This window comes from Canis lupus, chromosome 33 (assembly GCF_003254725.2).
Source record: "Canis lupus dingo isolate Sandy chromosome 33, ASM325472v2, whole genome shotgun sequence".
Classification (NCBI taxonomy): Eukaryota; Metazoa; Chordata; class Mammalia; order Carnivora; family Canidae; genus Canis; species Canis lupus.
The window spans coordinates 26,380,424-26,405,578 of NC_064275.1; the positions used below are offsets into that span (position 1 = coordinate 26,380,424).

A 25,155-nucleotide genomic window follows, 5' to 3' on the forward strand; every position below is an offset into this window, starting at 1 on the left:
TTTTGAGAGAAAGAGCATGCATGAGCAGGAGGAGGGGGCAGAGGGAGAGAGAATCTCAAGCAGATTCTTCTCTGAGTGCCGAACCTGACACAGGGCTGGATCCCACCACCCTGAGATCATGACCTGAGCCGAAACCAAGAGTCAGACTCTCAACCAACTGAGCCACCCTGGCACCCCTGATGTTTCTCTTTTTAAAGGAATTCGGGGGGATCCCTGGGTGGTGCAGTGGTTTGGCGCCTGCCTTTGGCCCAGGGCGCGATCCTGGAGACCTGGGATCGAATCCCACGTCGGGCTCCCAGTGCATGGAGCCTGCTTCTCCCTCTGCCTGTCTCTGCCTCTCTCTCTCTGTGTGTGTGACTATCATTAAAAAAAAAAAAAATTAAAGGAATTTGGAGTATCAGTTATTAAGGACAGAAATAAAATGGGAAGGTTGTTAGTGGGATGAGGGCTTTCCCTTTGACCTTGGGCTCATAGAGCTCTATGAAGCTCTTTCTCAAGATTAGCCCTGAGGATTACTTGTTCTAAGGGTACCTGCTGCCAAAAAAGTAAAAAACAAACAAAAAAACCCACGCCTGCTTCTCCTGCTTGGGCTCAAGTCCAGAGACATAAAGAGTGATCCTCCCAGTTCCCTAGACAACATTACAGAAAACTCAGTGGGATCGTCTGGGTGCCTGGAGAGCCTGGCTGGTCAAGCCCAGCTTTGGCCAGGTGTTAGTTCCATGGCCTAAGGCATCTGTGTTGTGGGAATTCATTCATTTCCTTGCCTCTGTGTTTTCTTGCTTGGGATACATTTTGTTTTTTTTTTTTTTTTTTTTTTTTTTATATTTATTTATTTATGTATGATAGTCACAGAGAGAGAGAGAGAGAGGCAGAGACACAGGCAGAGGGAGAAGCAGGCTCCATGCACCGGGAGCCTGATATGGGATTCGATCCCGGGTCTCCAGGATCACGCCCTGGGCCAAAGGCAGGCGCTAAACCGCTGCGCCACCCAGGGATCCCTGGGATACATTTTGTTCTGTCTCCTAGGAAAGCACCTTTTCAAAGTTCTCAGCGTTTCCCAGCTCCATAAATGGGGAAGGGTCTGGCCGCACTCAGCCCACCTGCTGCAGGGCCCCCCCACTGGAGGCCAGGGCCCATGGTGCAGCCACAGCCCCCCAGGAAGAGGGTGGCCAGGAGCATGATTCCTTTCTTTTTTTTTTTTTTTAAAGATTTATTTATTTATTCATTCATTCATTCATTCATTCATTCATGAGAAACACAGAGAGAGAGGCAGAGACACAGGCAGAGGGAGAAGCAGGCTCCATGCAAGGAGTCTGATGTGGGACTCGATCCCGGGTCTCCAGGATCACACCCTGGGCTGCAGGCGGCGCTAAACCGCTGCGCCACCGGGGCTGCCCCCCATGATTCCTTTCTGTCCTCACACACAGGGCAGAGATGGGCCACTAGTTCCCTGAAGTCAGAAGCTTGCCCCCTCAGCACTGCTGAAACCCAGCTGGACTAGCCGCTCCTGTCTCCTCTTCATCTCTGGCATCCCTTTTTGGCTAGCCACGTCTGTGGCAAGGATCAGAAACCTTCCTCCCCTATAGATTTCTTGGGAGGTATCCAACTTGATGATGTCTTTAAGATGGAACCCAGGCCAGGTCAGGGATGCTCAGCCTTTGCCATTTTCCAAGCTCAGATCTGCCTCTCTTTTGCTGTCATTAATGTCTGGTGACTCATCGGTGTCTGTCCCATGCACTGCTGCTAATTGGCAACCTCGTCAGCAGCCGTTGCTGCTTCCTGTCTCGGAGCTGCCGTCAGAGTGCCTTCTCTTCCCAGCCTTGCTAGCTGCTGAGGTCCACACGGAGTCTTGTTAACCTTGGCCGTGATGGGCCATCTAGATGTGAACACCATGACATGAGGCAGTCATGGTCACAGACTTGGGCAGATCAGACTCTGGTGCTGGCTCTTACTAACCAGCTGGGAGATCTTGGGCAAATAGCCTTGGAGTCTCTATTTCCCTAGCTCTAAAATGGGGATGATGGTACAAACCCTGTCTACCTCACTGAGTTGTTGGGAAGAGCAAGCGGCTGGTGTGTGGAAACAGCTGTAACCTACGGACACACATGATTGACCCCCTCCACTGCTCTGTACTCACTGTTCCTCCCACTCATTAAATGAAGGTGCTCCCGAGGCTCCTCTTTTCAGCCTCTTTTCTTATCAGCACAGTGGAGCAAGGGCTTGGCTCTGTGCTTTCCTTGTTGTGGCGATCTCTCCATCCGTGACTTTATCTACCTCTACAGTGTCAACAAAATGTAGTTCCATGGAGCCTGAGTCCCTAAGTTCCAATACCATGTATCACACTCCCTGCTTGACATCTTGGTCCGGGTTTTTCTCCCCACGTCCCAAATGCAAGATGTCTAAAATAAAATTCAGTGTCTTTCCATCCAGCAGACTGCCAGCTGACTTTCGTGACTCTTCCCAAGTACCCCAGGCTCCTCTGCCTACATGCCTGTTTTGCCAGGGCCCTCATCATATATCTCTCTCCCTCATAGCTTTCATCCTCTCTCTGCCCATCATTCTGGGTCAGGCCCTGGTTAGCCCACGGGGAGATTGCTAGAGACTGCTGACTTCTCTCCCTGACCCATGACTTGCCCCTGATAGCCTGATGTGTGTATATTTTTTTAAAAAGGGGCGCCTGGGTGGCTTAGTTGGTTGAGTGTCTGGATTTTGACTCTTGGTTTCGACTCAGGTCATGATCCCAGGGTCCTGGGACTGAGACCCGCTTCGGGCTCCCTGCTCAGCAGGACGTCTGCTTCTCCCTCTGCCCCTCCCCTCACGTATGCTCTCTCTGTCTCTCTCTCTCTCTCAAATAAAATAAATAAAATCTTTAAAACTACTGCAGCTGGAAAACCCTCCAGGATCTCCTGAATAAAGTCCTGGTTTCTTAGGGATTAAAGCCTTTTCCAGAGTGATCCTTCATGAACCTGTCCAGCCTTCTCTTCCTGCCCAATTTTGTGTTGGACAGTCCTGTAAACCAGCATATTCCCTGCTTCTTGGGCTGCGTCTTGTTTGGTCTCACTTCCATGTCTGTGGAAATCTTACCCTCCCTTGAGCATTAGCTCTGTGAAGCTTCCATACTTATTCCTATTAGAACGTGAGGCAGAGCATGTCGTGCCAACTGAACAGCACCAGCACATATGGCTCCAGGTTAGGCCTTGTGGCCTTAACTTTTAGGGTAAGACCAGTTTTGCCTCATTTGGCTTTACAGACACCAAAAAGTGTTTGTATGTAGTTGTTCAAAAACAATATTTATCTCAAGGCACCTGGATGGCTCAGTCAGTTAAGCATCTGCCTTCATCTCAGGTCATGATTTCATGGTCCTGGGATTGAGCCCCCATATCCAGCTCTCTGCTCAGCAGGGAGTCTGCTTCTCCCTCTCCCTTTGCCCCTCCCCCTGCTCATGCTCTCTCTCTCTCTCAAATTAATAAATAAAATATTTTTAAATTTTTTTATTTATTTATGATAGTTACAGAGAGAGAGAGAGGCAGAGACACAGGCAGAGGGAGAAGCAGGCTCCATGCACCGGGAGCCCGATGTGGGATTCGATCCCGGGTCTCCAGGATCGCGCCCTGGGCCAAAGGCAGGTGCCAAACCGCTGCGCCACCCAGGGATCCCAAATAAAATATTTTTAAAAGAGTTAAAAAAATATTTATCTTATTAACAAATGCCCCCAGGAGGCACAAGAGTACTACAGAAACTCAGAGAATTAAAAGTTCATCATACGCAAAGGCGTTTTCGAAAGGCTGTGCAGGAAGGTGGGATTTGATTTTGCCATAAAGGATGAATAAACCTTTGGTAGAAATTGAGACATGGGGAGTGGGTATCCTAAGCAAAAGGACTAGAAGATACAAAGTAAGGGTCAGGGGAACATAGCATTATATTCTGGAAATTTGGGCAGAGCTTCATAGTAGTATTAATGAAAATAGCTAACATATTTTGTTTATTAATATGTTTTTAAGTTTAAACTCAATACATAATGTATTATTGGTTTCAGAGGTAGAGGTCAGTGACTCATCAGTCTTATGGAACACCCAGTGCTCATTATATCATGTGCCCTCCTTAAAGTCCATCACCCAGTTACCCTATCCCTATTCCCACCCCAGGAACCCTCAGTTTGTTTCCTATGATTAAGAGTCTCTTACGGTTTTCTCCCTCTCTGATTTGGTCTTGTTTTATTTTTGCCTCCCTTCCCCTATGCTCCTCCGTTTTGTTCCTTAAATCCCACGTATGAGTATGAGTGAGACCATATGCTGTCTTTCTCTGATTGACTTATTTTGCTTAGCATGATACCCTCCAGTTCCATCCATGTCATTGCAGATGGCAAGACTTCATTTATTTTGATGGCTGAGTAACATTCCGTTGTGTATTCTTCATCCCTTCGTTGCTGATGGACGTCTGGGCTCTTTCCATAGTTTGCCTATTGTGCACGTTAACAGCTAACATATTTTGAGTGCTGTAGATACTTTACCTGTACTGCCTCACGGCAATCACAAGAAGTGGCTCCCGATGAGGAAACTGAGGCACACAGGCAACTGACTTGTTGAAGGAAATGCATCTACTGAGTAGGGAGTTAGGACCCAAACCCAGCATCCTGACACCCGGGTCTGGGATCCTAGCCGCCGTGGTATATTGCCCGCCTGCGAGGGGTCTTAGACACAAGCGGTCCAACTCCCACCCTGTGCAGGGGTCTCAGACTGTCCCATTCCCGGGAGAATAAAAAACCTAGACCCTCGCAGGTACACTATTAAGGATTCTGTAAGAAAGAAGAATTCAAAAATAAGATAGGGACCATATTGTCTTTGAATGTGGAATTAGATGCTAGCTGGTATTCAGTGGAATTGAAAGGTTTTGTGCAGGGAAGTGATGTAAGGAAAGAGGAGGACGTGGAAGATTAATCTCATGGTAGATGTACACCGACACTAGGGAGATCAATTAGAATAAAAAAAAAGAACTTTAAAGTAGACAGTTATTACTGGAACAGGCTGCTGAATCAGTCTGGGGAAATGAACAGAATGGTTTTTAGAGGGTCCCAGGGCTTCTGGTAAGTTCTATTTCAGGCTTATTCTCCCCGTGTTCTTTGCAGCATCCCACAGATGTGGGGGATGGGGGGAGTCAGTGATTTAGGAAGCATTTATTGTGTGCCTACTGTATGCCAGGCATTGTGCTAGATACCTAAAATTAGAAAGACAGGTTTAGGTGCCTCTAGGGAAGGCGCTGCCAGAGGCACAGGTGGCGTCCATCACCAGGAGAATTGGTAGGAAATCACGAACTTAATGGTTATTGAACACCAGTTTTGTGCTGAATCCTCTGACGTGGGTCCACCTCATTCAGTTCTTTTAAGAGGCCGATGATAATTTTCATCACCCACGTCTCCCACACAAGGAGCCTCCGTAGAGTGAGTGACTCGCCCAAGGCCACACGATTGCTGAGTGGACATGGTCTCCTGAATCAAGTCTGTTGTCCACTTGAAAGGATGGTTCTCCTTTTTCCTCTCCCTATGTTTCCTTGTATATTGTTCAGCAAAATAGCTTCCCGGATTTCTTCTCTCTGCTTCTGTAACTGCTCTTGGCTCTTTGAACCTCTTTCCCCTCTCCTCCATGCTGCCCTGCTTTGTGGAGCACTCTTTCTGTATCTGGCCACTCTGTCTTCATTCTCTGGTAAGAAGAGATTCAAAAGGTCCTCTTTCCAAGCACCTGATCCTGCGCTAGAAAAGAGGATTCCTGCTTCAGGGAAGGAGTTTTAGGTAACTCTGGGTTGTTCTTAGTATTTAGTAAGACAGCTACTAAAATTCTCCTTTCCCAGTTAGGGGTGTCAGGTATAGGGACCCTTACAACTAGAACAAGTTCAGACTTTGGAGATGGTCCAGTCAGACTGAAGGTGATGGTTACAAACAGGAGGGGAGAGGTAGGGGACCTAGCCATCTGGAGGGAGGAGAGTCAGGCAGGTGGATTGCCATGAGAGCCACACTCTCTACTTGGCCACATATGAGCTGTGAGTTCTGAGAATGTTGCACAGAAAGCCAAGGTGGACAGATTGAAGACAGGCCATGAGGACGCTGTGGAGGGGCCGAGTGGTGATCCCGTCACTTAAGAGAGGAATAGTACAACCCTAGTTGATATGGGCAGGGAGAAGGCATCATGTGTACTTGGGAGGCAGTAGCCCCACTCTGGGACCTGTTGGAACTTGGTAGCAAGGCCAGGTGTCTTGCTCAGCCCTCAGAACTCTGGTTTCCCTCTGGGATGACTCCCCCTACAGGGCAAGTGAAAGGAACTTCTGATACAGAGGGCAACCCCTGGCCCAGACCCAGCATCTTCCAGAGCTCTCAGTCATTCCCAAGCTGGGTTAGCTTGCCTTGCTGCCCAAGGCTGCCTGTCACCCTTCATCTGTTTCTGGGGGGACAGATGGATGGGCTGTGCATGGACCTGTGGGGTTGTCTGCGGGGCAGGGCGTGCATAGACCAGTTCTCCCTTTGCTCCCAGGTGCTGGCTGGGATGAATATCTACCCCTCGGAATTTGAAAACGTCAAAGAGGAGTATAATGTGCGAGGCTACCCCACCATCTGCTATTTCGAGTAAGTCCCCTGCTTCCCTTCCGATGCTCTCACTCCCCTCCGTGACGGCGTTTGCATGCCTGGCTGAGCCCACGTTTGTCTGTCCACGTTTCACAGGAAAGGACGGTTTCTGTTCCAGTATGACAACTATGGATCCACGGCCGAGGACATTGTGGAATGGCTGAAGAAGTAAGTGGGACGGTCGCCTCAGGGCTGTGTGCCTGGAGGGGAGGGGGGTGCTCAGCTAGACCCCAGGGCGGCTCCTGGTCCCGGGGCTGAGGCTGGGGAAGAGAACCGGGAAGGGAAAGATCTCATCGTGCTTTCTGGGTTGCTTCCAGGTGAGGTTGGGTCTTCGTGGGTTTAGGATATAGGAATCGGGAGGATTTGGTGTGACTCTGACCATAGTTGACTGCATTTCAAATCATTTTATCCCCTTTACTATCCGATGGATAGGGACATTTCTCATCTGGGATGTCAGTTTGGAGAGAGGCTCACGGCAGGTGTTTCTGAAAATCGGATTGTCAATTGAACACTTATTTCAAACACAACACTATATTAGGTGCTATGAAGCTCCTAAGAAATATTCTGATACCTCAGATTTGCAGAGTGCTTTGCCATTCACGTGCACTCCCCACAGACGCTGCTTCATGGCAACCCGTGATGCTTGGTTCTAATGTGGTTAGATTCTCGTGACCCAGAGCACCCCTTACCTGGACCCCTACCGTGCTAGGTATGTGACTCTGGCATGACCCTGACTGGTGTGTTGGATGGGGAGTCTGGCTCCCCATCTCGTCTCCCACCATGGGAGCTGGGGAGGGGCCACCTCTCCTGGCAGCCTCCTGGGGCCATCCCAGCTGAGCACTTACCCTGCTTGCTTTGAGTTCTGCGTGTCATCAGTGTGGCACTTACCAGTCACTGCCCGTGTGTGGCTATGTGTGTGTATTTCTTGGAATAATACCAGCTAGCATTTTTTTGGGCTCCACGTCGTGGCTGACCCTGTTCTAAAGCCTTTATTATGTGGATCTCACGTAATCCTCAGCACGGCCCTGTAAGGAAGACATCATTATTAGCCTTATTTAATGAATAAGGTAGCAGAGCACAGGGAGAAGGGGCTTGTCCAGGCTCCTGCAGTGGACAAGTAGCAGGGCCAGGCTTGCTCCTGCCCTGGACAGCAGCTCCCCTGAGTTCCGGTTGGAGCCCCCTTCCCCTTCCCCAGTTGCCAGCATGGTGGATCTTCATTGACGTCATTACCCGAGGGGGACAAGGTTAAGGAATTAGTCATCCGAAGATAAGGAGGATGAAAATGTGTGTTTTCAGAACGGGAAGGAGGATGAATTTTTGTACCCCTCCCCCACACAAACGAACAAAGGAACAAACTGTCAGATTCTAAGGGTTGAAGCTCTCAGTCTTCTGTTCCGTGGGTCCCCAGGAGATAAGATACAACAGTAGCATCCCATTTGCACAGCGCCTTTTGTTTCTTGGAAGCATTTTCTTATCTCTGTCCCCATCTATTCCCTCATTTCCAGCTCCTGCCCAGGAAGGGGGGTGAGGGTGCCATTCTCCTGTGTTCATTGTTTTAACCTGAGCCTTCACTCCCCTGTCTTCCTTTTACATTTGATAATAAGCATGTCCTCTCCTCCAGCCAGACCTCTTACTCTGCTTTGGGAGAAGGTTTCAACAAATAGCAATCTCATTTGTCACCAGAGCATAAAATCTGTCTGCCTCCCTCCCCCTTCTCTAACCTTTTCTGGTTTCAAAATGCACTCGTATCTTTTTGGAAGCATAAGGTTTAGGGGTTTTTTTTGTTTGTTTGTTTCTGTTTTTTGTTTTTTGTTTTAAGTGTTGAGAATTGCTTGCTAACCCTACACAGGGGAGCACATCAGTGGAGTTTCTGAGACAGGTGATTATCTCCCCACTGGAGCCTGGCACTGCCCCCCCCCCCCCATCCCCACCCCAGCTCCTCCACCAGGCTACTCTGGGCCTCCCCACTTGTACTTTCTCTTTTATCCCTCTCCTCACCCCACGTGAGGAGGAAACCTTGTTGGCAGTTCCTGGTTCATCCCTGGTCTCCAGGCTGAGAAGGTTGGTGGGGTGACTCCAGGGAAGGGGGTGTGGCGCAGCCTCTGGGTCTCCCTGGGCAGCTCTGCCCAGCTGTCTGACCCCCAGTGATCACTGGCTCCTCTGAGGGCAAAACTGTGGCCCCCTGCCCCCCGCCCCAGGACAGCAAGAGTAGTGAGCACCTCTTGAAGGACTCCCAGTGAACCCCCTCATCTCACGCCCCAGCAAGAGCTAGTAATGTCACTGTGCTGCCAGCTGGCTTCATTTAAAAAATATATATATATTTTCTGATTCCAAGGCTCTTCAAGGGAGATATGCTATTATACAAAAACTTAAAAATATATTTAAACAAAAGGAAAAGCTCTTCTCCCTCCCCACCCAAAGATGATGTGTCGTAATATTTTGGTGAATTTCTTTCCAGTCCCGCACACCCCCCCCCCCCCCCCGACGTGTACTCAGCTCTGTGTGTGGCTTTCCCCTATATCAGGTGTTTTAAATCTTCACTGACTTTGTCCCACATCCTGGTGGTTAGCAGTGTACCCATATTTCCTGCTTCCCGGCACCTCTTCCCCAGGCCTTCCCATTGGCTGCTCAGGGCTTAGGTATAGCCGAGCGTAGAAGAATGAGAGTGGATCCAGCCTTGCTATAAGGACTCTGGATGACTTTCAGAAGCCCAGGAGAGAAGAACCCAGATCTCACCCCACCTCCACCCCCTGCCATGAGTGGCTGGCCACTGGGCACTGAATGAGGCCAGGTAGAGACGTCGGGGTCCCAGTTGCAAGGACTTTGGGGTGGGTGCGTTGATCATGGCAGATGTGCAGGCTCCATGCTGCTGTTTCATGCTGCTGAGCTGGGCTTGGCACCTAGAGGAGATATACACAGTAGTCCATTTTGACCTAGCCACCCGTTTCTGCTTATATATTTTTATTCCAACCAGAAGTGAACTGAAAGCGATCACAAAGTTTTCTTGACTTGTAATGCTTATTGCATCTTCTTCTCTGTGGCACGGGCACGTACGTCAGATAAGGGTCTGATTTGTGGGAACTTCCCAGGAAATCAGAGTCACAGGATTGGAAGGGAATAGAAACATCACTAAATCTGTCCCTAGCCGTGAGCCTTGTCACGTTTGCATTACCTCTAAGACAGATGGTGATTCTCTCAGTCCTGCTGAAACACCTCAGAGAGCAGGGCCTTGACTCATGTTGGGGTCACCTACTCCTGCTTGAACGATTCTTTGACTTCAGTTTTATTTTTATTATTTTTATTTTTATTTTTATTTTTTAAGATTTTAGTTATTTATTCCTGAGAGACACAGGAAGAGAGGCAGAGACATAGACAGAGGGAGAAGCAGGCTCCTCGCAGGGATCCTGATGCGGGACTCAATCCCGGGACTCCAGGATCACGCCCTGAGCCAAAGGCAGACGCTCAACCACTGAGCCACCCAGGCGTCCCTGATTTCAGTTTTAAATGATATCTAGGAACATTCAGGTAGTACTTTAGAAATTTATCAAATATCTTACTCCAGAGCATCACCTGTCTCGATGTACCTGAGAGGTGAAGAAGGGCCTCCAAATACACAGTCCTGTAGATGTTTGAAGTCTAGTTGGTTGTCTAGCACTAGAGCTGGTTAAGTGGAGGAAATAGGGCTCAAATTCAGCTCTTCTGAGTCCCAGCATGACTCTCTCTCCCTCTTATCTGTTGTAGATAGAAGGTTCTTAACTTCCAGTGACTGAAGTTTCTCTGGAACTTCCACTGGTCAGCATTGCTTTTCTTCCTCAGAGCCGTAGAAAATAAATGTTTATTTCTCTTCCTGATGCAGTCTGAAATATTTGAAGATAGCTGTTGTGTCCCCCCTCTCTTCCCTTCTCCACCTCTACTTCCTTTAGGCATTCTCCTCTCATTCCATCATTTATTCAGAAAGCACTTACCGGGTGTGTGCTGCCCATTAGATGCAGGAGGTCCAGCGATCGGGGGGGCCCTGTCTTCAAGGAGACAGATGGTAAAAGGCAGAAGTCAGCAAGAGTGGCTTCAGATTCCTACTCCGTCCTTCCCTTTGCAGTGGCCCTCTTACCACTATGCCCAGCTTTGCAGTCCCTTCCAGAAAATAAACCATGTCTACGGGGTGGGAGAGGCCTGTTCACCGGGCTGATAGCACGAGGGCCAGGATCTGAGGGCCTAGCTGCTCAGGCTTTCGGTATATGCCCTGTCTCCAGCCCTGCTCCGAGGAGTGGTACCCTGGGGTCCTTCCGAGCCTTCGCCTTTGCTATGTGTTCATCGGGTCCCTGCACCTCAGGTCTCTGCCCTGTTTTGCTAGATCAGTTTCCTGGCTTCTCAGATTGCACTGACCTCTTTTTCTCTCTTCACTGTCATCTTCTTTCCTGTTCTTTTTGCCTCTGTGGGTTCTTACTTTTTTTTTTTTAAGTCTTGTCCTATTATTTTAGTGGTTTTAGAGTTGTGTTCTCTGTCTTTATCTAGAAGTTTCTCAGGCACTTTCATATTCCTGTACTGCATCTAAGCCACCGCTCTCCCATTCTGTGCTCTCACAGGATGTTTAACAGTTATTTTAATTTTTTAAAACGATTTTATTTATTTATTCATGAGGGACACAGAGAGAGAGAGAGGCAGAGACACAGGCAGAGGGAGAAGCAGGCTCCATGCAGGGAGTCCGATGCAGGACTCGGTCCCAGGACCCCAGGATCAGGCCTTGGGCTGAAGGCGGTGCTAAACCGCTGAGCCACCCAGGCCGCCCCTAGTTATTTTAATTTTTGAACAGATTCCATTTACATAATTAAATAACTCTGTAAAAGATACTTAAAAATGATGCATTAGAAAGTCTCGCTTCCACCTGTGTCCTTCATCCTGTTCTACCTCCTATCCCCTAGAGGCAACTCCTTTGATTAGTTTCTATATGCAGATATAAGCAAATAGGGATGACTATTTTTTAGCTCTCCCTACTTTATGCAAAAATTAGTACATTGTGGCCTGTTCCGTAAGTCCCAGTGGTCTGTCCACGTCAGCACCTGGAGCGCTCTCTTGTTATTCCTTACCTTGCCTGGCCTCCATCGTGTGGACGGCCTGCGGCTTATGTAACCATTTCCGACCAACGAGCACTAGGTTGCTTCTAGGCCTTGCCATGACAGATCATCTGCAACGAATACTTCAAACATACACAGTTTTGCATGTGTGCATTTGTATCGGAAAGGAAAATTCCCTGAAGTGTAATTGGTGGTATTTGGAGGCCAAGTATGGGAGCCTAGGTCTCCTGGTGTTGGTCTGGGACTATCGTCTGGCTCGTGACTCATTCCAAAGCACCATTTTGCCACCAGCCCCATCTGATGTGGGATGTACACTGGCTGGAAATGGTTTGCCCTCTTCCTGCCGCTTCCCTCTGCTTGGGCCCAGGGTGGCTGACATTGAACCTGGGCTCTCCATGGGGTGGGGGCAGGTTCCCCTTTCTGCTAGCCACTCGGCAGGGGGACAGCAGATCCCAATGTGTCGGCCATACTCTCTCTCCTGATTTCTAGCCCTGGCTGCTGGAACTGTACACTTTGTTTCTACTGTAGGTTCTCCAAGGCAGGAAACAATGGTTGTCTTTCCCATTTGTCATCCTAAAGGGTTTTTTCAAAGTGGCAATTAAGGTGCTCTGGCAAAGATGCTTGTGGCAGCAAAGCAGCTGGAGCTTGTGTCACCAGCAGTCCTGTCCTCCACTCTGGAGCAACAGAGGGCCCCTGCGCGCCTCTCCCTGGAACAGCTGGTGACGCATTTACCAGCATGCGGTCGTCCCAGGTGGAAGCTGACTCCCAGGAGCTAAGACAGCTTCCTGAGGTTTTCAGCTCGCAGATGGGGAGGGGGCATTTGGACCGCCTCCAAGCCCGACCCTGCAGCATGCTGCCTCTGGGAGAGCCAGATAACTTTGTTCCTGGTTTCTAGAAAGGATAAGTGACGTAGTGTAGACGCTGTTGAGGTGACGGCATCCCCGATCTTGTACCCCCTGACCCCAGTCTTCCTCATCATGACTGTCCTCCCACGCTGGCCAGTGAACACGTTGCACCACCCATGTGACAGCCTCCCCTTCCCAGCCCCGGCCCCTTCCCTCACCCAGATTTGCTCTTTCTCAGACCCTCGGCCTCTCCTTTCTCCTTCCCTCTTGCTGTGCGTACCCCTGCCGCCCCCACCCGGTTCTTTCCTCTCCCGACTCTCTGCCCTTGCCTGTAGGGAGCTACTAAACACAACGGCCAGCTTTGCCAAAGGTCGCTCTTTGTTGTTGCTATGTGTTCTTGCCAGGTTGCTGAAAGTTTGAAAGAGCTTGAGATGCCATCAAACCCCCAGATTCCTGGGAGGAAGAAGGTTTTCGTGAGCTGCTTAGGGAGCTCGAGCTAAGAGCCACTATTTGTAAGACACTCAGCTAAGCCCCTCTGGGGCTCCGTGGGGACGACGAGGCAGGCAGGGCCAGATCACCCAGCCTCTGCTCCTCCACTGAGGGGTTTCTGGTGAGCCCCTGCGGCAGCCACGCGAGCCAGTGGGGGCTACTGCCAGGGGGCTGGATGTCATAGGGCTGCTCAGGCCCCGGGCTTGCTCTGAGCTCTGCCTGTTTTTGGTCTTCCAGTCCGCAGCCGCCACAGCCCCAGGTCCCCGAGACTCCCTGGGCAGATGAGGGCGGCTCCGTTTATCACCTGACCGACGAAGACTTTGACCAGTTTGTGAAGGAACACTCCTCTGTTCTCGTCATGTTCCACGCCCCATGTGAGTGGAACCTTGCTCCTCCCGCCACATCCTCTCCTCCCTGAGCGTAGGACGGGCCCTGCTCTGGGACGCGAGTCCAGGGAGCACTTGCCTGGTGGATGCCTCCTCTGTGCCAGGACGCCCTGGGGCCGGGCGAGGTCGCGGCCCTCACGGCACACCCAGCCCACCCTGCGTCACCGTCGGAGCAGCACCAGAGTCCTGATCAAGTTGCAGTGTTCCTCAGCTCAACCTGGTGGGCCTGAGCGGCTTCCTCTAAGTCCACACGAGTCAGGAAATGCAAACGAATTTCCCAGAATTGGAGGAATTAGGACTGGAAGGGCCCTTAGATAACCACGTAGGACAGTAATCACCCCTAATCTAGGTGGGGAAATTGAGCCCTATATCTTGCCCAGCAGCTGAGAGGGCACGGTGAGGCCAGGGCCAGAGATCTCCCAGCATCTAGAATGCCTTCCTTCTGCTTCACCGGGAAGTTTCATAGCCTGAAGCGGCCACAGTGGATCAAGGAAGGGACATGTGTGAATGCTGTAAAAGGTGTTTGCAATAAGGGCTGAAGAGCCTGTAGCTCAAAAATTTTCTAGGTCACTATCCTCCCCATTCCCATGGAGAATGGAAAATTGATTACAATTTGTTTCCAAGAGAGAGAAGGTTATTCCTAGGGAGGTGAGCAAGGGGGTGACAGCCCCAAGGACATAGAAGTCCTAGGAAAAGTGGGCCCACCCCCATTGGTGGACAAGATGGGTCCTCAGCACCCTGGAACAGGTGCGTGTGTTGGGGAGAGCGTGCTCTTCTCAGAGCCTCGTGCCAGCTCTCTGGCCCAGTGAGGGCAGGGAAGAGATTGTGAAGAAGAAAAACAAGCAAGAAGTAACTACTTGGTGGATCAGCGCCATAACCATCCAGTCCAAGGAGGCACATTCAGTGAGGACAATGCAGTATTAATTTATGCCAACAGTTGGGTATCACCCTCTGGTGAGAAAGTGGCTCCCCACAGGGTCACCTCCTTTCATCTTACCCACAGTGCTGAAAGGCAAGGATGATTAGTCCCATTTTACAGATAAGGGGACTGTCACACAGAAATGGCACAAATTGTTCGCTGCTCCCTAAATGCTATACTGCTCACCCCTGGTCTGCCCTCATCCCCCGACCCCCTGCTTTTTAGTATCCCATGGGTTTGGTTAGTCGGGAGATCCTCATAAGCCAATCACTACCACAGATTTCCCCAGCAACTCCTTTCTCATGAGTGCCAGGTTGTTAAGAGAATCCAAAGGAAAAGTATTCCTACGACCCTTCTTCTGAATTTCCAGAAAACTGACAAAACACGCAAAAAACTAAGTTTCAAAGAATCTCCCAATGAAGGGCCGTGATGGGGTCCAAGGAGCACTTCACCCCTAGCCCTGCCAGGGCCTCATGTCCCTAGGGTTGGTGGGACCTGAGAATCTGCAGTGTCTGCCTGGCTGAAATGTGCCCTCCCAGCCCATCCGGGAGCTGCTGATGGAAGCAAATGTGGCAGGAAGTTACACAGCAGGTAGAGTTGGGATCACCCTGGGAAGATCCTGGGTCTACACCCCCGTCGCAGGAGTACAGGCAGAGAGTGGAGGCTGTTTTCAGTCTCCCTGGGGAGCTTCACCCCCGTCTCTCCGTCCTTGCAGCCCGACACAGTACAGAGCGGTTTGAGCAGTGGTTTGTGGTTTGGGCCTCGCAGCGTGAAGAGCATGTGTCCCCTTTGATGAATCCTGTATGTTATCCAGAGACAGTGTGCACCAGACAGATGGGGATGTTTTGATTGTGTTCTTTCTTGTCGTCATAGGTTGTGAGCAATCCACTGTAGTAGCTGATGCTTGCGGGGTCCGGGGCCTAGTGTCCCTCCTTTTCTCTTCCCCTCCTACCCCTACCACATGCTCTTCCCTCCCTGACCAGAAGATCTTGTTCATCACTTCCCCCCTTCCCCCACCCAAGGTCGTCTGTGGGCACGGAGTAGGGGCTTAATGGATGAGAAAACAAGCCAATGATGAAGGTGTTTAGAGCTAAGTGAGAGAAAGAACTGGAAACCAGATGGCAGCTTTTGTCTTCCCCCATTAGTCATTATTAATATTTTGAAAGCCACCCTGCTCCATGTAGAACCCTGTGGGGGAGGGGCTCTGGCTGCAGATTTAGCAAACGGAGACCTCTGAGGGTGTCTGCCTGTGAGGGAGTCTGTATTCTCTGGTGAGGTGCCCACCAGCCACCGCCCCCCCCCCAGCTATGCATGTGTGTGCATGTGTGGCTTTGTTTCTGCCAGGTTGGCGGGCAAAAGCATGAGGTAGAGCTTCCTGTTAGGCTCCCATCGAATAATCTCTCTATGCAAGCCCTCCGTATCTGGGAGCATGCATGGCCTGTCACCTGGAAGGGGATGGAACGTGTGTGGTTTTTGAGAGAATTCAGAACCGAGGAGGGGATGGCTGGGAGCAGAGAGCTCCTGGCTGCCTAGCTGTGCACCGCTTGCTGGAGGGCTCCAGAGGACCCACGGTGCTTGTGAAACCACTTTGGTGGCATTTGAATGACCGGGAAAAAGGACAAACATCCGGAGGCCAGGGACTGGCCGGGCTATCCCAGGTTTTCAAAGTGCAGAAAAGGTGAATTCTGGAAATCACAGTAGTATTAAGGTTTCCATCCCAGATCAAACAGGGAGTGGTTTAGAAACAGCCCATATTGGAGACTTAGAAAAAAGCAAGTCGGCATCTGTCAACACAGAAGACCATAGTTTCTGCTAAGGATTGCTGCATATACTTAGTTTGTCTCTTGTGACAAGATTACTAGGTTGATGAATTAGCATGTCTTTCTTTTATCAAAAGCAAGTGTCTGTTTTCCTGACTGTGATGGGGAAAAGGGACGGGATGGGGCCACCCAGACTGCAGCACCTCCTTGGTGCTGAATGACTATGAGCCCAGCTTGCTTCTGTCGAGAGGGTAGTACTTGTTTTTTATTCAGCAGTTTTGTTAAAACTATAAAAAAAAAAAAACAAGGCATACTTCTAAATCTGCAAAGGTTAGAGCTGGAAAAAGGATAGCTGGCTAAAATATCGAACAATTGCATTTAAGATTTTTTAAAGACGCCAACAGACTGAAATAGGGCTCAAAGTGAAAAGCTGACTTTATTTTTATGACTTTCTGGCAATTAAAGAGGAATGCATGTACATTTTGTAAAGGGATAATATGGGAAAATACACAGAAGAAAGTTGACATTCCTGATACTCCCAGGAAGAGCCGCAGCCCCTCTTGACAGTGTTTCTTCTGTGCACAGAGTATATGCTCCATGTCTGTTGCTCAAGGTTCTGCTCTGAAAGGCCAGGGAGTAAAAGGGTCTTCAGCTTTCCACCGGACTGGTGCCTGCCCCGGGTGGGGTTCCCTGGCACCTCTAGGTTCCAGAGGCAGAGTACTAGGTTCCGTGCCTAGAACTTTGACGGGGTGCATGGGGTGCTACACTCCTGGGTTCTCGGCAGGAAAGGCACACAGGCCCCTCATTGTTGCCAGTCATCAGACCTCCAACGGTCTGCTTCTTTACCCTGTTTTCCAGCTTTCCTGCCACTTAACGTCCACCCTCAGCCTCCTCATCTTCCCTCCCTTCCCCTTCGCTTCTGGCTGGAATGGGTCTAGAAACCTCACACAGACCCTTCTGCATCCTCTGCCTCCGAGGCCTGAATCATCACTGAACAAACAAGCACAGGCCCAGCACGGCGGGGACCCCTCCACGCACATGAGCTCCAGTTGTGGCCCCGGTTACACCAAGGGAGTGATGGCAGCTGAGGTTTACAGGCAGGCTTGCCCCGTGGACTTTGCTTTCCATCACAGGCTGAGCCTTCTGGGGGGTAGGGGTTAGGAGGGGATGGTCTCAATGGGAGCAGCGGGCTCTGAGAGGAGGGCATGCAGGGCACAGTGCAAGGGTAGAGCCTGGGGGCAGCCCTCCACCGCTCAGCGCTCCCCGTTTGTCGTCCATCTGGCTCTGATTGGGGGGCCTGGTGTGGATGGGGGAGGCTGCAGCCCCAGGCCCTGTCCTCGGCCCCCCAGTGGACAAAAATGGTGTCCAGAAGGGGTGTGGCAGTGGGACGCTGACTGTTGCTGCTCCGTGGAGCCTCTTGTCTCGTTCTGCAGCATCTGAAGGAGGAAAGTCAGACCATACATTGTCACTCATCTTTTTGTCACTGCGTGTTTTGCTGCAGCCACAGCCACTGCTCCTCCTTTTCCGTGTACCTCCAGGCCCGCAGTAGGCCAGGGGAGGACACGGTGCTGTAATAACACAGCCTGAGTGAGCGTCACTCACATGGGGATGGTAGAAGGAACAAAGAGGGGCTCCAGGGAGGGCACCCCTTCCCCATCCACCCCCTTTCCTTGGCAGCAGGCCCAGATGTGTTCTTAGAAGCGTGTGCTGGAGGCTTCTGGGCCTGGCCTGCCTTCCAGGAGCTGGGCTGCCTCTCTGGATTCCGTGGCAGATCCCTGTCAGACTCCAGATTTGCTGCTTCTTACTTTCTGTCTTATTCTCAAGTAATACGGTCTTTGTAGAAAATCTAGAAAGTGCAGGGAAGTATAAATGACTATGGGGAAAAAAAACTACCTATAATCTCATTATCCAGAAGCAACTACTTTTCACTTTTTTGGTGTCATTCTTTCTAGTTTCTTTTTTCCACCCTTGTTTTTAATTGTTGTTGTTGTTTTTTATTTTATTTGAGACAGAGAGAGAAAGAGAGCACATGTGCATGAGCAGGGGGAGAGGCTAAAAGAGAGGGAGAAGCAGACTCCCTGCTGAGCAGGGAGCCCTAAGAGGGGGAACCCAGGATCCTGGGATCATGACTCAAGCTGAAGGCAGCCACTTAAGCCACTGAGCTACCCAGGTGCCCCTAATTTTTTTTTAGTTATAAATAGGTAATTGACTTATTTTTCTGATATATGTACATTTGTGTAACCATCATGCCATAAAATTCCTTTGTACTATCACTTGTATTTTTTAATTGCACAAATAATGTGAGGATAATATTTTTCCTTAAATATTTTATTTATCTACGAGAGACACAGAGAAAGGCAGAGGCACAGGCAGAGGGAGAAGTAGGCTCCCCATGGTGAGCCCGATGTGGGACTCGATCCCAGGACCGCGGGATCACAACCTGAGCCGAAGCCAGATGCTCAAGCCCTGAGCCACCCAGGTGCCCCTGTGAGGATAATATTAACGACATTTTTGTTCTTGGCAGTTCAAGGTTCAAGGGATACATTTAAGACTATAGTGCAAGCAGTGAAACCCTGGCTCCCCACCCTGTCTCCTGACCCGACTGACCCCGTTGCTCCAGTGGGCACATCCTTCTTCTTCTGTACTTCTATGTAAACAATAGTGTTTTGGTTTGAGTTTTTTTAATGCAAATAGGATCATTTCTTGTCTCTTTTTCCGTGGCTTGCTTTCTTTCACTTACCATTGGGTCTTGAAGATGTTCTTATGTACATGTAGATGTTGGTGTGTAAATCTACCTCCATCTTTTAACCGTTAAATAGTATTTAATAATTGAGATGTAGATTTTCAAATCATTCCCCATTGCTAGACATTTGCTGCCAGTCTTTGATTGTTCAAACAATGCAATGAACATTTGTAAACATATGTATTTGGGAACATATCTAAATATTTATGACTACCTCCTGAAACCGAAGCTCTGGGCCATAGGATAAGCATGCTTGCACTTCCATGAAACTGCCAACTGCCCTCCAGAAGGGTTTCAGCACTCCTGGCCGTGTGTGTCAGAGCCTGCATCCTCGCCAGCCACGGACACCGTCAACCTCTTATGTGTCTGCCAAGGTGGGCAAAAGAGCAACTTGTCCACAGCTCCCTGGCCTCCAGAGAAATTGAGCATCCTTTCATGTGCTAGTCAGCCTTCTATATTTCTTCTGCAAACTACCTATTGTATGCTTTGCCCATTTTTCCGCTGGGGCTTTTTCTTCTTGAGCTGGAGCTCTCTACTTACGAACGGTAATCTTTATCTGTTTTCTGGGTTCCAGATACTCTCTTTGTAGTCTCTTGCCAACGTTAACTTTCTTTATGGTGCCTTTCATTGCACAAAAGCTTTACATTTTGTGTAGTCAAATAGTGAATACAATATTTATGGAGCACTTACTATGGATCAGGCATTCCTTCTAAGCACTCCCTGTACTAATTTAATATTCGCAACAAATCCTATGAGGTAGAGATCATGCTTATCCTCAGTTTACAGGTTAGGAAAGAGAGGCACTAAAAGATTGAGAAACTGGCCAAAGGTCACTTAGCCAAAAGGGGAGAGCAAACATTAAAACCTATACCTCTGAGGCCTGCATTTCTTCATCCTGACCTCTGGGATTCATGGCTTGCTTGGGAAATCCAAAACACTAGTGCCCTGCATTTTGTTCTAATATTTTTGTTTTTTTCATCTCATTCTCTAATTTATCTGGATTCTTTTTTTTTTTTTTAATTTTTTTTATTTATTTATGATAGTCACACAGAGAGAGAGAGAGAGAGAGGCAGAGACACAGGCAGAGGGAGAAGCAGGCTCCATGCACCTGGAGCCCGACGTGGGATTCGATCCCAGGTCTCCAGGATCGCGCCCTGGGCCAAAGGCAGGCGCTAAACCGCTGCGCCACCCAGGGATCCCTGGATTCTTTATTCTATTATGCCAGATGGGAGGAAAGGATTTAATTTTATTTATTTATTTTTTAATGTTTTTAAGATTTTATTTATTCATTCATTAGAGACACAGAGAGAGAGAGGCAGAGACACAGGGAGAGGGAGAAGCAGGCTCCATGCAGGGAGCCCGATGTGGGACTCGATCCCGCGATCTGGGATCACGACCTGAGCTGAAGGCAGATGCTCAACCGCTGAGCCACCCAGGCATCCCAATTTTATTTCTTTAAATCCTTTTCTTCATGCATGTTTTTCCTTTACATTTTTTTAAAGATTAGCTTGTATTTTCTCATGTTACTAAAAATGCTTTTCTGTGCATGCTTTTTGTGGTCACATAATATTCCATTGTATAATAGCACCATAAATTACTTAACCGGCACCATAATGTTGAAGGTTTGAGTTGTTTACCGTATTTCTGCATTATAAATCACACTGCAAAGAACAGTTTCATGCATAAATATTTGTCCACATGTCAGATTATTTCCTTAAGATAGAAGCCTGGAAGAAAAAATTTAAAAGCTTGTTATCTACATTTTCCACTAATATAAAGGAATAAAAAAAAAAACACCTCTTTTTGCACAAAAAGAGGGCTATGTGGTAGATGGAGGCATCCATCAGTGTGTGACTGCCCCAGAGTATCTGTGAGTGTCTACGAATCAGCTTTGTTGTGTAGACAGCTGGAAGCCTTGAAAGAGCCCTGAGGTCTCCAGGGGGTTGGGGTGGGGGCTCATCACAATGTTAAAACTTGAGTGTTTCTGCTAGCCTCTGTAGGAGCCCCACTTCCCTGAAAAGCCTCAACCAAGATCCAGCAAGGCAGCAGAAATGTGGATAGGAAAATCCAGGCTCCTATAGAGCCTCAGCTACAAGGGAGCTGAGATTAACCTGGCCCCCTGGAAAATTCTGGTTCCAGGATCCAGGAAAGGCTCTGTAGCTGGCCTGTAATAAAACCATACATGTAATTAATGTAATCCAAAGGCATTGGAAAGCTCGGGGTTGACAGGAGGCTCCCATTCCCATAGCCAGGAAAGAGTGCTTGAGAAGTTGACATGCAGCCTCTGTGCCAGGTCATGAAAATCAGCGTAAGCGCACTTACACAGATGATAAAAACCCAACAAGGAAGTTTGGCAGTAAAACTTAATGGCCTATCAAATCACAATCAGGACACTAAAACGCAGTGGGCTGGAGTCCTGCTCCTGCTTTATAACTCCTCCTCTGGCTGTCCCGCAGCCCACACAGCCAGGACATCCTGAAGGCCAGGCCCAGGAGTCCACCCATGACCCCGGTCTCTAGAGGAAGTGGGTGCCAGCAAGGGAGATGTTTGCTTGGCCAGACCTTTCTCCTCTTTGGGGCCCTGGCCAGTCTCTTTGTCATAAACTCTCTTAATAGAAGTTTATTGCTTAGCCTTCGTATCTTGTTCAGGGAGCAGAGGGAATTGATGCTGTAAGCAAAAGCCAAGACTGCTCTAGGGTATGAATGAGAAGCTGTAGAACAATATCCACAGATGTTGGGGATTTCCAGAGATGTTTTTCAGACCTTGTGAGGAGCAGCAGAAATGTGTACGTGGTGGTGGGGAGGGGAGGGTACGTGCACAGTAACTGGCTTGGCTGCCAGTTATACTGAATAGGGCGATTTGGTCAAACTGACAACTATTCAGGTACAGGCATGACCGTTGCCCCAAAAGAATTTAGTCCGGTTAAAGCTGATGTGCACAGGTGCAAACCTGAACAATGTAGCCGTGAGGTTAATTGATCCAAAAAGTGTGTGGAGTATCATCCTCAGTACCAGGGATGTGATGGTGAGCTGCACAGCCCGCCGAGCCTATGAGGAAGTCACATTCCAGACGCGATGGACAGGTTCAAATCAGCAGATCCGTCCAACTGTGTTGAGTACAGTTGAGACAATAAACAGGATAGCGGAAGAGAGCATGACGTGTGAGGCTCCTGCGGGTTCGATGGTGAGAGAATTTCTCCATGGAAGCGAAATTGGAGCTCAGGCCTGCTGACGTGAAGTGGTCAGCCGTCCCCAGTCCTGGGGGAAAGATCGTGTTCCAGGTAGCCGTACGTGAAGAGCCCTGAGGTGGATGCGAGCTTGGTCTGATAGAGGAGAGCGAAGGCCGCAGGCTGCAGCATGGAGGACGGGAGGGAGGTGACCGGAGCTGAGGTTGACGGTCGGAGAGTCAGGTGGTGTGGCCATCTGAGAATTGGGATTCCGATCTACCTGTGACGGGAGGCCATTGCGAAGTTTTAGCCAAGGGAGTTTGATCAGATTTACGTCTTGAAAAGATGTCCTGGGTGCTCCTAAATATCAGAAGACAGCAATAGAACAGTCACAAGGCAGTCCAAAATTAAATGCCTCAGAAATGCATGAATAAGAAGTACTTTGTGAGTGAAGAGGAGTGGGTGTTTTGGTGGGGTGGAGTGAACGGAAGACTCAAAGCTTGATAGGGACTCTGTGGAGAGGCCTGGTCCTTCAGGGCAGCGGCAGTGATGGTGAGGAGCGGGTGCTGCTGGACAGAAGGACTTTGGAGAAAGGGTCGGGGGAGGGGGCTCGTGTGGACACAGCAATGGGAACTCCAGCCCAGAAGGTCCACCTTAATCCCATATTGGGGCCCCAGGTTTATCACTTCATCTCTCAGAGCTACCATTTCTGGCTCTAACGAGCTTTGTCTTACCGGTCTCGTTGGGCTGCTAAATAAAGGGTGTGGAGACGCAGTAAGGAGAGACACAGGAGCCTGGGCTGGAAGTTCAGGAGAGAGGCATGAGCACAAGCTAAAGAGTCTGGACTTCTGTGGCATATCCTCTGTCTCTCCTTCCTCTGTCCATGACAGACCTTTCCTCCCAGTGAACGAGCTCTCAAGCTCAGAGTCCATCTCTGGCCCACCACTGGCAGAAGCTGGCCTGTGATCCGGAGTCTATTTGCCACCTCAGCAGGGCAGGGCCTCAAAGGGCCAAAACCTGATAAAGGTATGAAGGTGAATTTTCTCATCTTCAGGGGTCCTGCCATATTGACTGGGATATTTTGGAAAGAAATCGTGGTTTTGTGTCAGAGGCAATGGCTGGCTTTTCTTTGTCTCTCCTCCCCCATCCCCACTCCTTCCCACAGCCCACCTTGTCCGCGGGCCCTGCTGGCACTGGCCTGAGCGCAGCATTCATATGGTGTTTAGGGGAGAGGCCAGGGCTGCATCTCTCTGCCTCCCCTGCCTTCTCTGGAGGCCACTTGGAGCCTTGAGGCCAGGTCTTTTTAGGCCTGCCCTGGTGTTCTCCCTGCGGCCTCCTGGGCTGAGTGGGTCTGACTCAGGCCACTCACTTGCTCCTCTCCAGGGCATGCTGAATCTTGGGTGACAGATCAGCCTCAGGACTGTCTCTGAGCTTCCTTTTCTTGACTTGCCTTTGTGTAAGGTGAGCCTCTACTCCGTCAGTCAGGGAAGGCCAGCCTAGCAGCAGGAGAATGGGGGTAAGTCTCCTGGGGCAGGTTGCAGGGAGCTGTCAGCCTGGACGTAGACCCAGGGGGAGTCCCCTCCTAGAGTTCTAGAACCCCTTCATCCCAACCATAAGCTCCCACAGAATGACTTATTCCTTTGATTTTAGTGAAAACCAAAAAAAAAAAAAAAAAAAAAAGTTCATTTTAGTATATTCTATGTTATGTCAGTAGAATCTTCCCTAAAATATCTCATTACTCCTGACACATGGGTCAGCGTGAAAGGGACACCCATGGGGACAACTCTGTGTGCCTCTGTCTTACCTCCAATGGGAAAGTGAATGCCCCAGAGTCGGTCCTCGTCTGCCTTGGCTTTTTTTTTTTTTTTAATTTTTTATTTATTTATGATAGTCACACACACACACAGAGAGAGAGAGAGAGGCAGAGACACAGGCAGAGGGAGAAGCAGGCTCCATGCACCGGGAGCCCGACGTGGGATTCGATCCCGGGTCTCCAGGATCGCGCCCTGGGCCAAAGGCAGGCGCTAAACCGCTGCGCCACCCAGGGATCCCTGCCTTGGCTTTTAACCGGGGAGCCAGTCAGGGGGTTGGGTCCCCATGAAGTTATACCTAAATTTGGACTATTTATGCATTAGTGTGGGAGAAGGGGAGAAGCAGCTTTATTAAATTCTCCAGAGTGTCAGTGATCCAAGAAGGCCCGGAGACCCAGCCTGAGCCAAGGAAGACATTCCTCCCTTGTGCTGCGGTGGGTCGCCGCCACCTGCAGGGAGTGTGGGACAGGCCTGCATGGTGTCCCGAGCGGGGCCGGGCCGCAGGCCGCGTGCTTTCCGTCTGGGGGAGGCACTGCACGCTCCCTCTGCTTCAGGCCCATCCTGTGAAATGGGCGTCTGTGGTCGTTCCTGAGAATCTGCCTAGAATCTGTGGATGAAATTGTCTCTTTGGGGAGAACACATTTTCAGTTCCAACCAACCAACCAACCTACCACAACGAAACAAAACACCCTTTGTAACCCGATGGCTCAGAAAGTAACAAATGGTTTGTGATAGCACTACATGTTTACTTCTGGAAAACGACATTCTTGCGTTTCAAAGTCATGATGACCTTGATACCCCTACGGTTCACGGGGTCCTCAGTGGGCTCCAGTCAGACCAGGAGCTCAAAGCTGTCGCTCATCCTTGGGCCCATTTGAGAAGGACCGTCAGGCTGGTGCAGCCGAGAATCGTAGCTGCTCCCTGGGCCGGCCTCCATCAGGGACGGTTCCACCCATGATCATCTCGTGCCGCCCGAGTGCTCCGTCCAGAGGCGGGGCGGACAGCTCTCCGGCCTGGGACCTGGATGATGACGTACAGTTTCTGCTGTCACTGTGGGGTGCGGGGTGCAGCATAGCCACTGTTCAACCTATTATCCCTAGAAGGGATGGGTCAGCAGACTGAGGACGCTGGGAGTGGGCAGGAGTGGAAGGGACATGGTCCCTGGTGGCACCAGGACTGAGCTCTGGGGAATGACCTGGAGGAGATAGGAGCTCTTGCCTCGGCCGGGTGCTCACATAGGAGCCAGAAGCCATTTCCGTAGCTTCCAGTGGCTTCTGGAGGCTGTGGGAAGTCCCCTCGGCTAATCCTGGAGAGTCTGTCTGCCTCCCTTTGCCCCAAGTCAGTCGTGAGC

At 49.9% G+C, this 25,155-nt stretch overlaps 1 protein-coding gene across 1 annotated transcript in view; it reads left to right on the plus strand.

The window, feature by feature from the left end:
- The window catches only part of PDIA5 (protein disulfide isomerase family A member 5), a 101,639-nt gene that overhangs the window by 59,510 nt on the left and 16,974 nt on the right, over window positions 1–25,155 (plus strand). Inside the window, exons 9-11 of the mRNA XM_025475101.3 lie at window positions 6,522–6,613; window positions 6,710–6,781; window positions 13,257–13,393. Of these exons, the coding sequence (XP_025330886.1) occupies window positions 6,522–6,613; window positions 6,710–6,781; window positions 13,257–13,393 (301 nt within the window). The remainder of the gene's footprint in view (window positions 1–6,521; window positions 6,614–6,709; window positions 6,782–13,256; window positions 13,394–25,155) is intronic.